At 38.3% G+C, this 15,167-nt stretch overlaps 1 protein-coding gene across 1 annotated transcript; it reads left to right on the forward strand.

Moving 5' to 3' along the window:
• The first annotated feature begins 5,622 nt into the window (after positions 1–5,622).
• On the forward strand, positions 5,623–12,380 carry LOC102792011 (uncharacterized). The gene is made up of 3 exons (XM_087846805.1): positions 5,623–8,917; positions 10,393–10,467; positions 12,016–12,380. The coding sequence occupies exons 1-3, from the start codon at positions 5,679–5,681 to the stop codon at positions 12,212–12,214; spliced, it is 3,513 nt and encodes a 1,170-aa protein (XP_087702931.1). The 5' UTR covers positions 5,623–5,678; the 3' UTR covers positions 12,215–12,380.
• Positions 12,381–15,167: the final 2,787 nt, after the last annotated feature.

The raw sequence follows: 15,167 nt of genomic DNA on the forward strand, positions 1-15,167 counted from the left end.
GGACTGGATGATAATTAACGTGGGACTTTAACATCCCTTCTATTTGAACAAAGACTTGTCTTTCTTTAGGAAAATAGGAAAAGCCTTTATCTATTCATTGCACTGGCTCCATCTGTCTGGAGAAGTAATTAATGCACACCACCCTTTCTCCACTTTCTTGCTGCAGCCGACCCATACTGTTCATATTTAATAAGCATTTTGTTTGCAGTATATGTAATAATTAAAAAGGCTTTCTTTTTGTGGAATTAATATCTAAAGACATCAAATTCTACTTTAAAGATGACTTCAATCTAACACAATTCATTCTGAAGACACTGGTACATAGGACTGTGACTTTCCTCCATTCCTGGGTAGCACAGGGGGGGCAGTGGTTAACAAAAAAGTCCCTGCTTCAAACCTCATGGTCAACTTTTTCTGTATTAGCATTCTAACCAGGCCTGCTGGCTTTCTTCTGGGTACTTCCTGGCACAGCCTAAAAGCACGTATGTTAGTCTAACTGGCGATTTAACTCATTAGTGTGAGGTAGATAATGTGGTTAAACTGCATAGAACAATGTAGTGCATGAATCTATGGTTAAATGTGATTTAGGTATGTCTTAATTGCTTTGAGCGGTCAGTATGATGGGAAAAATGTTATATAAATGTCAGTCCTTTTCCAACAGAATGATGATAATTAGCAGTCATACTGACATATTGTCAGTGATGTAAAAAAATAGAAGAGGAAGAAACAGTGAAGGGGCATAATTAATGTTTACCTGCCCTCTTGTGGCAGTTTTTTTAAATGCAGCTTTAAAATGAAAAACAAAATTGCTAATTTAAGTGTTTGCATTTCATATTACAGCTGTATGGAATGCTATTGAACCTCACTAAAATATGTTTTCTCCATTGTGACTCAACAAGAATATAGCACTCTGGAAGCTGCTGAATTGCATACAGCTTTTCAGTAAATTCTCAAATATTTGATGGCAAGGGCAACAACTTTAGACTTACAAAAAACAGCCAAACGGGTCTGCAAAAGACTTATATGATCCAGACAGAGTCACATGCCATGTCACTTCATCACCTTTGTATAACTTCATTAGTAACTACAACCAAACTCTCAGTAGTCATATTGCATTGTGACAAATGACAACACGAGTCCAGTGATTAATAATGTTGCTGTCTCAGATTCACATGTACAGACTATGATCAGGAGTTCTCATGGTTTAAAAAGATGGGCTATAATTATTCCAATATGTCATTATATTTGCCTAAAGGAAACATGTTTGAAAAAAAAAGAGCCTTAGTAAAATGTAAATGTATGTGCATCTCTTAGACCCACATCTAATATTCTAAGCCCACTTGTCAAATTATCAGTCTATTGTCACCACACTAACAAGGCAAAATACAAATATACACCCTCGCAAGATTTTTTTTTTTTTTTTTAAAGGAAAACGATTTCCTTTTTCAAATGTCTTCACTAAAGCATAACCAACTGTTATGATGAATAAATGCAAACCACACAAAACTCTTACAGTGACAGTTAAACCGTTTTCACTGTAGGCATTTTCCCTGATACAATACTGTGTAATTGCCCCGAGGCTATGAGATAATATTTTATTCACAAAGTCAGCCTCATGTTCCCTACAGCTGCAGTGATGGAATTTGAGTGCAATCTCTTGAAATCAGAAGTCAACACACAGCCTGGTTTCCATAGTCAAATTTGCTAATATCTGATGATAACAATAGTCGGATAAATAATTATATTACACATCATATTTCTCATCTTTCCAGTCTAAACGGAACTGGCTACCAACCAAATTATTAGTCAGCAGCCAGTCTATGCTATATATTACCTATATAGAGTCACAGAATGGATACATTTTCCTTGCACAGCAGGACTTTCATTATTTTAATAGATTAGTGTATGAAAATAAATCATTAAAGTATTAGAATATTCTTAGTTTGATTTCATTTGTTTTTGTATTTTTGGAGGTTTTAACATCCATGACATAATCCTCTTCATCCTGTCTAATTTATCCTTTCTTTTCTCCTTTAATTTGCAGTGCTGTCTAATGCTGGCTGAAGATTTAATCTTGTGAAAGTAATAACACTGTGGGAGATGATGCAATGCAAAAAAAATCATTTCAGGTGCAAAAGAATCGTGAACATCAAAACATACAGTAATAAAACAACTCATTCTTATCTTTTTATTTTAGGAATATATCATTTAGAGATTGTACAAAGATCACTTGACTATAATCGATATTATGATGTCCATAATAGTGCATAACCTGATTGCAGCAAATATAAAACATTACCATACTTGATTGTTCATAATTTCAATATATCCTATGAATATCATGTTGATGCAGGCATGGGAATAAATTATGTTAGAGACTGTGGGTTGTAGTGTCCATGAACTTAAATGACATACATCAAAGGGCTTATATACGACACATTAAAATCCATAAATGAGAAACATTTTGATGTTTTATCAATTATTTGTCAGATGTAAAAATACATGGTTTTAAAAATACACATTAAATACACATTAATTGATATTAAATTAAACTTTTATTCACTTAAAACATGTACTTGAATGTTGCATGTTTGCTATGGAAAATAATAATTTTTTCCATTATCCCAAGACAATATTCAAATTGTTGTTATAATTAAAGAAATTTGCCAAAAGCAAAGAATTCCACAGGGCTTAACTGCAGTACTTGATAAAGGTAGAAACCATGCTTTAATGTCAGCAGCAGGAAAAAACCTTCAAAGCTCATTTTTTTTAAATGTATCTATCTATTTATTTATTTATTTATTTTTATTTATTTGTGAAGACATCAAAAATTTTGCACAACAACATAATAAAGTTGCAAAAACAAGAAAAAATCATAATCTGAAAAGTAATTGATATTCAAAAAAGTAAGATAGAATACACACGTGGTGAAGTGCTTTAAATGCCAATGTGGAGAAAAGTACACTGTACAATAGAAATACTATATGTTAATTACAAGTACTTTTTTATGGGTGTCCTGTCCAAGCAGAATCATGGTCTACATCCACTGTTGTGCCAAAGGACCGGGGTGTGATGGTGAAATGCAAACTGTGTACAGGACAGAAACATCTGTATTATTCTGCTAACATAACTTTGGCTCCTTTTTGCGAACATTTGCACAGACAGCATGCTAATATAAAGCTGGCAAAAAAAAAAAAAAAACCCAGAGTGATGTTCAAGCTGAGTGATTCCAAGACCCAGACCTGCAACTGGACCCTGAACTTCAACAGAGGCAGTGGCATAACAGAGGAAGTGATAAGGAGTCAGGCTTGAAACACTGTGGCCTCCATTTCTGTCCTTACATGCTAAAGTAGAATCACTGTGACGATCACTTTGAATTCTCTTTGGGTTGGTTTTCAACTTTGCTTTGTGCTGTTGATTTTGTGTTTATATCTAAGCACTAAAAGAGAGATCCTCATCCTCAAAGATGTGTCCTCATTAGAATATGGATTTGTGTTGGTATGTAGAACATTAGCTTAAGGTATATATTGTTTACTGGAATAAAGTGAAAGTTATGTTTAGTGTATTGAATTGCTTTTTCCAGTGAGTAATTAAGAAAGTACTTAATTGCTTTTGAGAAAAGTAATGTGAAATGAAATGTACATAATAAGCAGTGAGAAGCTGAAACAATGGCCTCTGGGAACTAGATGCAGACAGAGAAAAGCCCAGGAGACCCAGGGCATCCGAAGACCCCCCAGAGCACTGAAGACTTGGGGCCACACATCCTGATAATAAAAGGATGTGTGCCCAAAATGTGAAAAATCAAACATTAGCTATACATGAATGCTTATTTTCTACTTGGACTAAGCCCAATCTAGAATAAAAGTGCCTTCTCTGTAAAAGAAACCACATACATTAAAGAAATTAGAGACTCAAATTAGTAATAGCGTTAAAGAGACTTAATTTGTAATTACTGCCTCTTCAGACTGCTACAACTTTGTTTACATACATTTGTTGCCATTTACATTTCCTGTTTTTTAACTTGTATGGTAATTTACACACAGTCCCTACCCCACTGATGCAAGTCACTTCCTCTCTCTCCCTCTCTTTCTCTCTCTTTCTCTCTCCTGCTCTCTATCTCCACCCAGCTATAGACCAGGATACATGAATGCTGGGAAGGAGGACAGTAGCAGAAAGAGCAGAGAGGGAGCACCGCAGAAAGAGTAAGTGAGAAGAGGAGGTAAAAAGATAAGGCATAGTAGGGCATAGTGTGTTAGAGGACAGCATACTGTGGCATACTATGGAGCAGTGTGGAGCAGCAGGACCAAAACAAGAAGCGGGCGCAGTGAGGACACAGCTTGGCTTCATGCCTGATCAATAAAAGGTAGATTAGTTCAGAATCTGAGCAGTTACGAAGAGGACTCATTAAGCAGCATTGCTTTACCGAGATGACTGCCTGTGGACTGCACTGAGTTTGAATTGTGCAGCCAAGGGATAAAAACATATGAAAACAAAGTCACTCAGAACCTTGAGAATCCATGAGGACATAAAAGAGAGTGTGTAAAACTAACTCATTTGGAGCCAAGACTTACAGCAGGATCATACAAAGACTGAGGTATGTCTGCTTTTTATTCTTAAGTTGAGGGCATGTAAACATTTTGCGGCTTTTCAATAGCTTGTTTTTTCTCTGCTTGTTTTTTTATGGTGTATTAACAGGGCAAGACAGTTGTCACTTATTATTAGACAGCAACTACAGACGTGGGTCACTTGACCTAGCTCAACTAACATCAGTTGACATGAGAACCAAAATAATACTCCCTGTGGATGAGTAATGTTCGTCTAGCAATTTAGACATATCTGGATAAAGGATTTTGAGGGGTATGAAGGCCAGGAGAAAGTGAAGAAAGCGCTACCAAAATGTATTTACATGTTCTTTTTTTGTTATGAATGAATACATGCAAGCGCTAATATAGACACACACTCTGTGTTTAACTGTATAATAAAGAATTGCTGAAAAATCCACACATGATCACCCTGGTGTTGACAACTGAACTGTTGTTGCATAAATCATTAAAATGACCTCCTCTACACATGAGAAAACTTGTGTGCACGCATAGACACACACACACACACACTTACACAGGCTGTCCCCTTCGTGAAATGGTGTTGCGGTTAAATGCACACAGACCTTAATTAAGGCTATAGTATTAGTGTATGGTACTCTTTTTCAAGGTGAGCTGAACGTGAAGGGTAATAGGGTGAAAGCTGCCTTCTATGGCAAATACTGTAATGAAAGAAGACATTAGAGTTTACTCCAGGCGCTATGTTGAAACATTAATGTGGGTGGGATCTTTGCATTATGTTCAAAGTGCTGATATAATATACACTTCTCTTGTTATCAGCATTTGCACATTGTCATTGCTTTTTCCAGTCTTATTCCAAGAAAGTAAGAGCACAATCCTCACAATTCTTGACAACTCTAGTTACCCTCCTTTTGTTTTGCACTATTAAAGCGCTTCCTTGTCTCAGCCCAAGCTCTGTGCATTGTTTCCTGCTTACTCATGGATATCCTTCACAGTGCCATCTAAAATGTCTCTTGCTTTAAACGTGTTCCTCTTTTACTTTTAGATGGATGTAATGATGTGGAAACGCTGACCCCCTTTTTGAATTATCAGACTTTTGAGTCGACCAGTCGAGGAATGGGGAGACGAGCAGCTGACCTGACGACTTCGGTTCCGGTTTTAGGAGTCCCTGCCTTGGTTGGCGTGCGTGGTTGGAAGGCAACAGGAGGAGACAGATCCGGAGGAGCCCTGTGGGGACTTCAGTGCAGTGTTGGTGTTCAGACATCCCCTGCGATAAATAGACCTCCTACCCAGCTAACTGATACACTCTCAGATAACATTAGTCAAACATCCAACAGCTATATTACCAAGGAAACGGAAGACAGGGAGATACTGCTAACAAAGAGTGACAAGGAGAAAAAGGCTATTCTAAAACAGAAAAGTGGCGAATCCAAGACCAAAAAGGAAGTGACTTTCAAAGCACTTGGAGGTGAGGCCTCAAAGGATGTGGCCTGCTGTCAGAGGAACAGTAGAGGGACTTATTGCTATACCAGGGCAATCAAGACAAATCCACACATTGCAGGGAATGCCAGGTCTAATTGTAAATCTGGTAACCGTTACACTAATGGCAGTGTGGTTGACTCAGAGGCAATCGGTGGGATTACCGTACACAGTGATGAGGCCGAGCCTGTAAAGGGAGCAACCTGTCGTGGAGGAGACCGGACCAGATTGCAAGGTCATTATACAGATTTGTGTAGGAAGACGCTGCCATTATCTGCTGCCCGACCTTTTGGTATGCCTCAAAAAATATGCAACCACTGTGGAGGGAGACAGTCTGCAACCAACAGAGCTGTTATTATAGGGGAGAAAATTCCTACTCCCAATGCTTTCCTTAGAGGGAACTCTTTAAACTCATCCTTCACCTCACTCTCGACCTCTACGCCTTTCCAAATATCCCACGCTGAAAAAAACCCTACGGCAAACCATCAACTCTCCGACAGCATTAATAATACTGACAACAGGACCCAAATTACAGTCAATCCGCAATTATTATACGTTAATGAGGAACTAAGGTATCGAAAAACACCACACCCTGCATGCCCGGTCCACTCTATAGGCAATCAAGTCACTTTGTCAAATATAAATCCTGCCAGAGGTGAAACATCAATCCAACCTACAACCGTCTTACATGCTAAAACCATCACTATCACAAAAGCAACAATAGAAACCAGACAGGATGATTCCAGTGAAAACTTTGGTGCCAAACCTCCACAGGACTATAAGCTCTCTCGTCCAACAACTCTCCCTTTGACCCCCAAGTTGGCCATAGCTACCAAGGCCAACAACCCACATTCGCACACTTACCCCAAGCGCATTAAGACAACACAACACATTTCTACACAATACAATGAATCTCAAAATGTATGTGTGTCTATACATGCTGCACCTGAGATTACACTGTCACCACCTTCGCATTTATATACTGTATCCACAGGAACTGGAAATACATCCAGTACCAACACACTCATATCAACCACAGTTTTTAATTCATCACCAACGTCCACTGAAAGCATAGCTGCTAAAGTCAATACTCAGCATAAACCTCTACACTCCAAGCATGCAGGTCAAATAAATACAACTAATAACCAACAAATTAGCCCTAAATGCCCCACATTATCACTGGCCAGCAATGCATTCAACCAAATGCATAAATCAAAGTCACCTGCACACGTTTTACCCTCAGGTCCACCGCATGCTCTGCTTGAACATCATAAACTGCAAGAAAAGGCATCCACAGTAGCTGCTAGCACATCTTTAGCTAAAATACCTTTTACTGACAGAGGAATAAGCTCAACTGGAATTCAAGCTTTTGCTAATCCACAGCATCCAGCTATACCACATTTATATTTGAGCATTTTAAATTATAAAACTAATTCAGATCAAATTGCATGTGATGATAAGTCTGTGCCTGCACAAATAATTCACCCTAACTCTTCAAATTCTGAACCTCTGCTTCACGCTTGTACATCTTCCCTAGACACAACATCTAGTGCATCCAATCTCCTAGACTCGGAAGTTAAGGTGCCTGTGAGTACTACTTCCAGCTCCAGACTTGGATTTAACAGCACCCTGAACAAAAATATAGCTCTCAGGAACACCGCATTCAATTCGAAAAAATCTGCAACCCCAGCTGGCACGCATTTGTTTGCCTTGACAGAGAAACAAAATAATGTCTCTGTATCAAGTGCAAATTTGCTTCAATCAATAGGCACAGCACAGGTAGTTAGCTGTAATGAAGCCCCCGACAAAAGCAAACCTCAATGCACACTGGGACCAGACATCAGAACTCAAAGCAGTAACAAACCTGGTAAATGCGGTGTTGTTCGTCATCAGGAAAGCAACTTAGCACCTCCGCATGCATTATCTAAGCCTCAAATTGTGCCAAAAGATCATAACAGGGGCAGTGATGCTAGCACTAATCACCCTAAATCAACCAATAAACCCAGCGAGGAGTTGCATTCTGATAAAAGTAAGTTCAGTGCTAATCTAACCAATGAATTAATTGTGCATGAGTCAAAAGACCATGAAAATTCAAATCCATCGCAGGTCGCAAACCTCCAGAATTACATTTCCCTAATTAAGTCAAACAGCTCTTGTCTGCAGGGTTTCATAAAAACAGAACAACAAAAGCCTGCACATAATCAAGGATGTGCAGAAACAGAACATGAGGGACACTGTGCAACATGCCCACCGGTAACAACAGCCCAGCAAAAGAATTCAAATGCAGGACGGTTTGCCTTGGGTGTATCAGCCAGTCATGCAAATGTTAAGCTTAAAACTGACGTAGTTAAAGAGACACATCCCATCAACTCAACACCCTCTGTAACAGTGCAAACAAACTGTGGACCCATCACCTCAACTAGAAATGTCAAACCCATCATCAAATCCTCAGTCCAGCAAAACTCTGACATATTATTACCGCCACAAACACTCACACGTCCCGAGCGTTCTTTCACTGCGCCAGCCCCATGCAGCAGTGAGAGAGAACCCCGTATGCACACAGGCCTTGATTGCAATTCCATATTGCTATCATCAACAAAGCCCTTGGCATCCTATCTCCGCCTCCAGTCTAAGAAAGTGGAGGCAATTGACAACCCCGCTCCTCCTCAGCCGTGCCCAGAGGACACCAGCCTGGCTCACTCCCACCCAGCTGATGCAGCCCTGCTGCTGCCATCTTCCCCACAGTGCTGCAAATCAGCAGCCTTACAGCAGAGACTCGAGACTGTGGAGGCCAGCCTGGCAGCCAACAAGGACAGGATCACAACTCTGCTTAACATTATCCATGACCTAGAGACATGCCACGCTCCCACCAGTGGGTAAGTAAATGTGCGTGTGTGTCTGGGCTCTGAGTGTGTGTGGAAGTGTAATAAGGGATGTGTTGAGTTTTCTTTTTCACTTCAGGATCATCAGTTTTTTTACTTGAATGTCTAATATTTAGTACAATAGAGCTTTACACATTTGTGAACGGCATATACTTAACATGCTTTGTTAGAGATGAGTTGTAAATACTTTGCTGTAATACTTTATATTCAGTCCAGTACAGGTACAGCTGCCAGAATCCTGTCTAGGAATTATTTTAAAAGCATTCCTGCTTCTGCTGATCTCTGGCTTTACATTGAGTCATCACTTAGATTGGAAACACTTAGCAGCATTAAATATCAATGCAAACACCATTGTTTTTAGACTGAAAACAGTTGTGCATTTGTTAAATTTTATAAACACATGTTTTACTCACCCACTGTTCAGTTAATTAGCTAGTAATTACTGTATTGCCAAGGACAAAAATGATACAGAAAAGCAGGATGTAGGATCTTTCTATCTATTACTGTACAAAAGCAAGGGTACAGTAACCAAAACAGGGTCAGTTTTTTTCTTAACATTATTTGTTTTTTTGTTTTTTTTTCAAAAGCACAGAGCTTCACGTGTTTCTCACATATTTCCCCATTCCGTCCCATAACTAAAGTAAATAATAGGAAGAAAGATATTCCAGCATCTGCACTGGAAGACCTCAATGACATTTGAACCAAACGAGTTTCAGTCGTGTAAATAATTTCGCACACTGCGATTTAAGTTGCACAAATCAATTTGAAGGCAGTACTACTAACATGTTATCAAGTCTGTTTCACAAACGTGCAAAAAATCTGATTCGAATTGTAGTTATGTGGCATTGCAACATTGTTGCAGGTTTGAAAAACAGGTCCGTGATTATGCTCCCGAGTATGATAGAAACCTACTTGGGCATTTCAGGGGGGCAGAGATTTATATAGCCACGCAATTCTTCTGGGACAAATAACAGGAATTAAAACAGGCCTCTGGCAACGTGTCTCTGTCAATCATTCTCATTCAGTGTGCTGTGTTAATAAGCTGTGACTGTCTCTAAGGTCATGTTTTAGAAAAACCAACTCCTAATAACCTACTGATGTCTTACACGCTATGTTATATAGACTGAAAGTGTCTCAGATGGATACAGTGATAGGAAAGATGATTACACTGTAAATCTAAAAGGATGATTTGGTTAACAGATTTGGGTTTATGGTTTATCATGAGTTAAAAATACATCATATACCTTAGTTGTTACATCAGCTGCATCGTTTATTTTTCTTTCATAAGACACAATGATTCATGTAAGCTGCTGATAGTTGATAGGGTCATACATTTATTCATCCTTCCTTTTCCATTCAAGTTATGTTAGAATTCTTAATAGCTCATACTCTCTTGCACTAAAGGGTTACAGAGTTAAGCAGTTATTCACAATATTTGTTATATAAAATATGCTTTATCTGTATTCCAGTCGGCGATCCCACAAAACAGGACAGGACTTCAAAGACTGCTCAACGTGCCAGAAAACTGCTTGTGTTGTATACAGGTGAGATGACAGTTGTGCCTACATGCAAAGTCTGAACACATAACTGATCAAATCTGCTGCAATGTACCATAACAATTCTACAGTATAATTAATACACCTTAATGTTGCTACTTGTTTCCCTTTTGGTGTTCTTTCGATAAAAGACATGAAGAAACCAATTAAACCAAATCAACATGCATGGCATGCACAGTAACAGGAACACATATCAGTTTATTCAAGAACAACAGATTTACAGTTTCAGGCACACAGTTCAGTTCATGGGTCAGCACCTTTGCCATTGCAGCTGGCAGTTCTTTGCCAGTCTGTTCACTTCATTTCTCTAAAAATTAATGACCTACTGTCATTAGCAAGCAGTTTCTTGCTCAGAAGTAACGGAAGGATTATATTTTCCTGTCAGAGAACACGATAAATCTTATGGAAAAACTGCCAAATTTAAGCACTTGCTTTATGTAGCACAGTCTATTTGGAAATGTAAGCAGGCAGACAGAACTGAGTCAGGTCCAAGCAGCCTACAAAACTGATTTATAATGATTTAATGATTTATGAAGTCAAAATCTGCATTGTCAGTTGGATTGTAGACTAATTGATGTTATGCTGTGTTAAAATGAAATGTTTTAGAAGATTCGATGACTCGTAGGAAGCAGGAGAATATATCAAAAGTAGTTATAGCTAACTGAGCTATTACTGTCTTAGTTTTCATGACAGCAATTCAGCAGTTGCGGTTGCATTTCAGTGCCTTGCAAACTGAACCTAATTCCCCTTTATTAAAGAAAGCAGTGAAAGGAATTGTTTGTCTGCTGTCTGAGAAGAGCTTTCACATCCCTTGCCTGTAAGACTTATCATGGAATATTGGTTAGTTCTCATATTCCAACACTGGTATAGTTTGCACCTAATAACTAAAATGTTGCATCAGGTGGAAGCAATGGAGAATAAAAAATATTACTAAGTGGGGCGAGGAAAATCTAAAATTCTTCTCATCATCTTTTCTGAAAACAAAAACGCCTCAAGCTCGAGAAAGCAAAACCTTAAATTGTCTTCATCGTGAAATATTCAAAACATTCCTGTTGATCTCATTATTTTCCAAAACCCCTTTTGTATGACAAAAAGAGTGTTACATAAGTTGATTTGCTGACTAGTGTGTGCGCGCGTGTGTGTGTGGGCATCTGGTCCTTAAAAGGCCAAGTGGGAAGATAAGAATATTTAAACCAGACTTGTGTACCCTCCAAAAAAAAGGGGATATCCTGCTGGGAAATGTCTACCTGCCCAAACCAATCAGCCACTTTGAAACCTGACAAGTGCAGCGCTTCCCACATGAGGAGACCACACAAAGCAAAGTGAAATGTAGCAACACAGTTTATAGTAATTTTGAGGCATGAAAAGCTTTTGCATTATGTAAAAATGAGCTGGAAATGCAGATACGACACACTAAAACATTCATTTGCATCTTCGGAGAAAGCTTTCAGGTTTGACACACTTTTTGTTTTTGTAATGTGTGTTTTCTTCAGGTGGGAGAATGACTAATTTGGGGCTGTGTGTGTGTCTCTCCAGTGTAGAGTATGACTTCAGGCAGCAGGAAAGACGCTTCTTGGAGGTTCTGAATCGTTCAACTGCGCACCTGTCCCAGCCTTTAACCTTCAGCCTGCTCCAAAATGTCGTCATTAAGAACTTAACAAAGACAAAGCTGAAAAGCAAAAAGCTGTGCAAGACTCTGTTCAAATGGCTTCCAAGAAAAACTCACAAAGTCTAGACCTCTTTTCAGTACCTGTGTGCAGTTTAATAGCCATTATCCTGTGTTACAAGTGACCAGCAGAAGCCTTTTGCAGAGAACTCTTACTATTCCCTTTCTGCCCGTAGAATGAGATTGCTTTGAATTATGTTCTTCCCAAGTAAAGTTCCACTCTTCTGCACACTGTCAAAGCCTATATGAAGGATTTTCTCAAATTTGAACCTGATCTTTGTGACCTTCAACTAGTACCATCCATAAGAAATGTATTTTCACTTTTTCTCAAGTTAAATATGTTTTCTTGTCAATATGCTTGCATTAAAATGTAGATTTCTATATCTAATTTTGTACATGAGTTTCTGTTCTGTTTGCACTGTTATAATTAAAGCATTTGATTCTATATTCCCTGTTTTAAATGTCACTTTACCTTTTAATTACCGTTAAGTAGTTTGATATAACCTCTGTTTATTTGTCTATAAATTAGTTAATTTGATTCATTCTAATTGCTAAACTGTTTTTGGTCATTTATGAATGAAATAAAGATTTTTTTTCCACTTAGGACATGTACGTTCAATGCATCTAAACCGTTTCACAACTGCAAACTGGCCACAAGGGTGCACAAAATACAGAAGCATTCATTATGCCTTTGCCAATTGTGCTGATGGTCTCCAAATCCCCGAACAATCTGAACTTCATAAAAGGTCTCTGAGTAAAACAATGAAATGACGAAAGGCTGCAATGAAGCATGCACACACCCATGAGCACACTCATGGACACACACTTATGGACATAAAAGCAAACTGGCAACGTGAAACAGACCCTTGTAGTTTCATAGAACAGTTCATAAAGTGTGAGGGGAATTTTGGATGAAAGCTTGTGTATAAGAGTGCGTGCAAACTTTATTTGAGCAGTATGTCAAACAAAGATTGTGATATTACCTTCTTAGCAGGCGATACTCGGGATTTAATTAAAAACCCCTCTAAGAAGAAATAGGGCACACTGAAAATGAAAGTCGTGTAACACTGTTACAAGGAATGTGGGCTCAAAGCACCTCTGAAAGCCTTGAAGCCTCGTATGAGTTTCCCTGTTCAGTGGATTTAAATGTAAGTAATGCGACATGCAAAGGTGCAATTTTCACTTAAAGTCCCAAAAATTCTGCATTGACTTTTAGGTGCAGACTTAAAAATGCATAAAGGTATAAAATACTAAATATATAAATAAAATATATGATTGTCCAAAGCACCCTGAGGCAACTGTTGTTGTGATTTGATGCTATATGAATAATATATACACTGGTCAAGATCACAGTTCCACGTAATCACATTTTATGTGGCTAGAGACCAGCCTAAGACGTTAAATAGCTCTTTCAAACTATATATTTGTGCATGTATACTTCATCATTTATTTCTCATTATGTCTGGCTCCTCCACCACTGCTGTCTTGCTTCCCTCAGTTCTACCTCCTCAGCTCAAGTTTCATCTTTAGGGCTTTAACACAGCAATTAGACATGTGGCTCTCTCTCATCTCGGGACATCTGACAATAAGCCAGCTAAACAACAACAACGGCTGGTTATAAGCTAACATTATTGGAGCTAGTGGTAGGCTTGAGTGTCCTAAAAACACACTTTCCCTCTAAACATCTTGATTACATTGTCATCTGGTATGAGAACGTGTTCGGTAAGTGACGGAACTGATTTTTTTTGTAGCCTTTTCTTTAGCCTTTTTCCCCCTGCATGTTGATAGCGTAATATGCTAAAATCCTCACATAGCTGCTGGCTGTCAGGTTGGATTGTAGGTACAAGCTGTGCAGGAGGAGAACTTTTCAGAATTCATTTTTTAATTGCTTCAATTACGCCATGTCAGTTATGAAGAAAGCTCCTGTGTGAGTCTGTGCTATGTCAGTGCTTTACTGTAATGAGACACTTTGGAGAGTTTGTATTTCTGAATGTTTGTATTTCTGCATGAGGCAGTTCAGCAAAACATTAAGTTAAACTTAAGTCAAATGTAATACGTGATTTGATTCATTTCAAAGAGAGATTTGCACTTAAATTTACTATACACAAAAGAACACGGACAAAACGTTTTCTAAACTTTGGCTAATAGAAATTGTGCAGGAGCCTTCTGCTGAGTTTGTGTACTATCTGGGGCCTGCTAATTTTGAAAAGTGGTACTGCTGAATAATATTGCAGCCACAGCAAGTCCACGCCCTAGAAGACAAGAGGAATGGGTCCATAAAATTAATTTAAACAGGGCAGACCACATATTAAATTTTTTATTGATATCCACATCAGAGATTATCTTTCACTGTGAATTAAACCAGTGTCATCTATGTGCAAATTCAAGTGCTACATTTTAAAGCGGTTCGACAAGTAGTTCTACAGTGTCATTTCCAACCTTTACTGTGCTTGTAAATCAACTAGTGTAACTCACAAAGAGGCAAAGAAAAACAATTTAACGTGTCTCATAGACAATCACTGCAAAAAATATGACTGTTGCTTCTTTTGAAGTGAGGTAATTGGTTAGAGCTGGAGGCAGATATTTGGAGGGGAAAAATCATCAATGCTAAAATGTCTGCTGTACTTAAAGCATACATATCTGAGGAACTGCGCAAATAAAGTCTTTAAGTAATTTTTTAAGAAGCCATTTTCTATTTAAGTGGAGATTGTTTATCTAAACCCCCGTGCTTTTATGCATTTAAAACAGCATTTATCTTCATTTGCTTTCCCACAGTCAGGAGTTTAGTTTCCAAACATTTCTGTGAGCCATTTTCACCAGATTCTCCAATCATATTATACTTTGTCAGTGTCATTTCAGTTTTTAATATATGCTTCCTTCTTTTGAATTTTAATAGAAGTTTTTGGTGGGTTTTTTTGTAACTCGCCTTGATATGCTGATTTTCAACAATATTCCCACATTTGTAAGAGGATAGTCAGAGCTACAAAACGCAGCTTGTAAACCACAGAAATATATAATAACA

This window comes from Neolamprologus brichardi, chromosome 10, assembly GCF_056152115.1.
Source record: "Neolamprologus brichardi isolate AB-2024 chromosome 10, ASM5615211v1, whole genome shotgun sequence".
NCBI lineage: Eukaryota > Metazoa > Chordata > Actinopteri > Cichliformes > Cichlidae > Neolamprologus > Neolamprologus brichardi.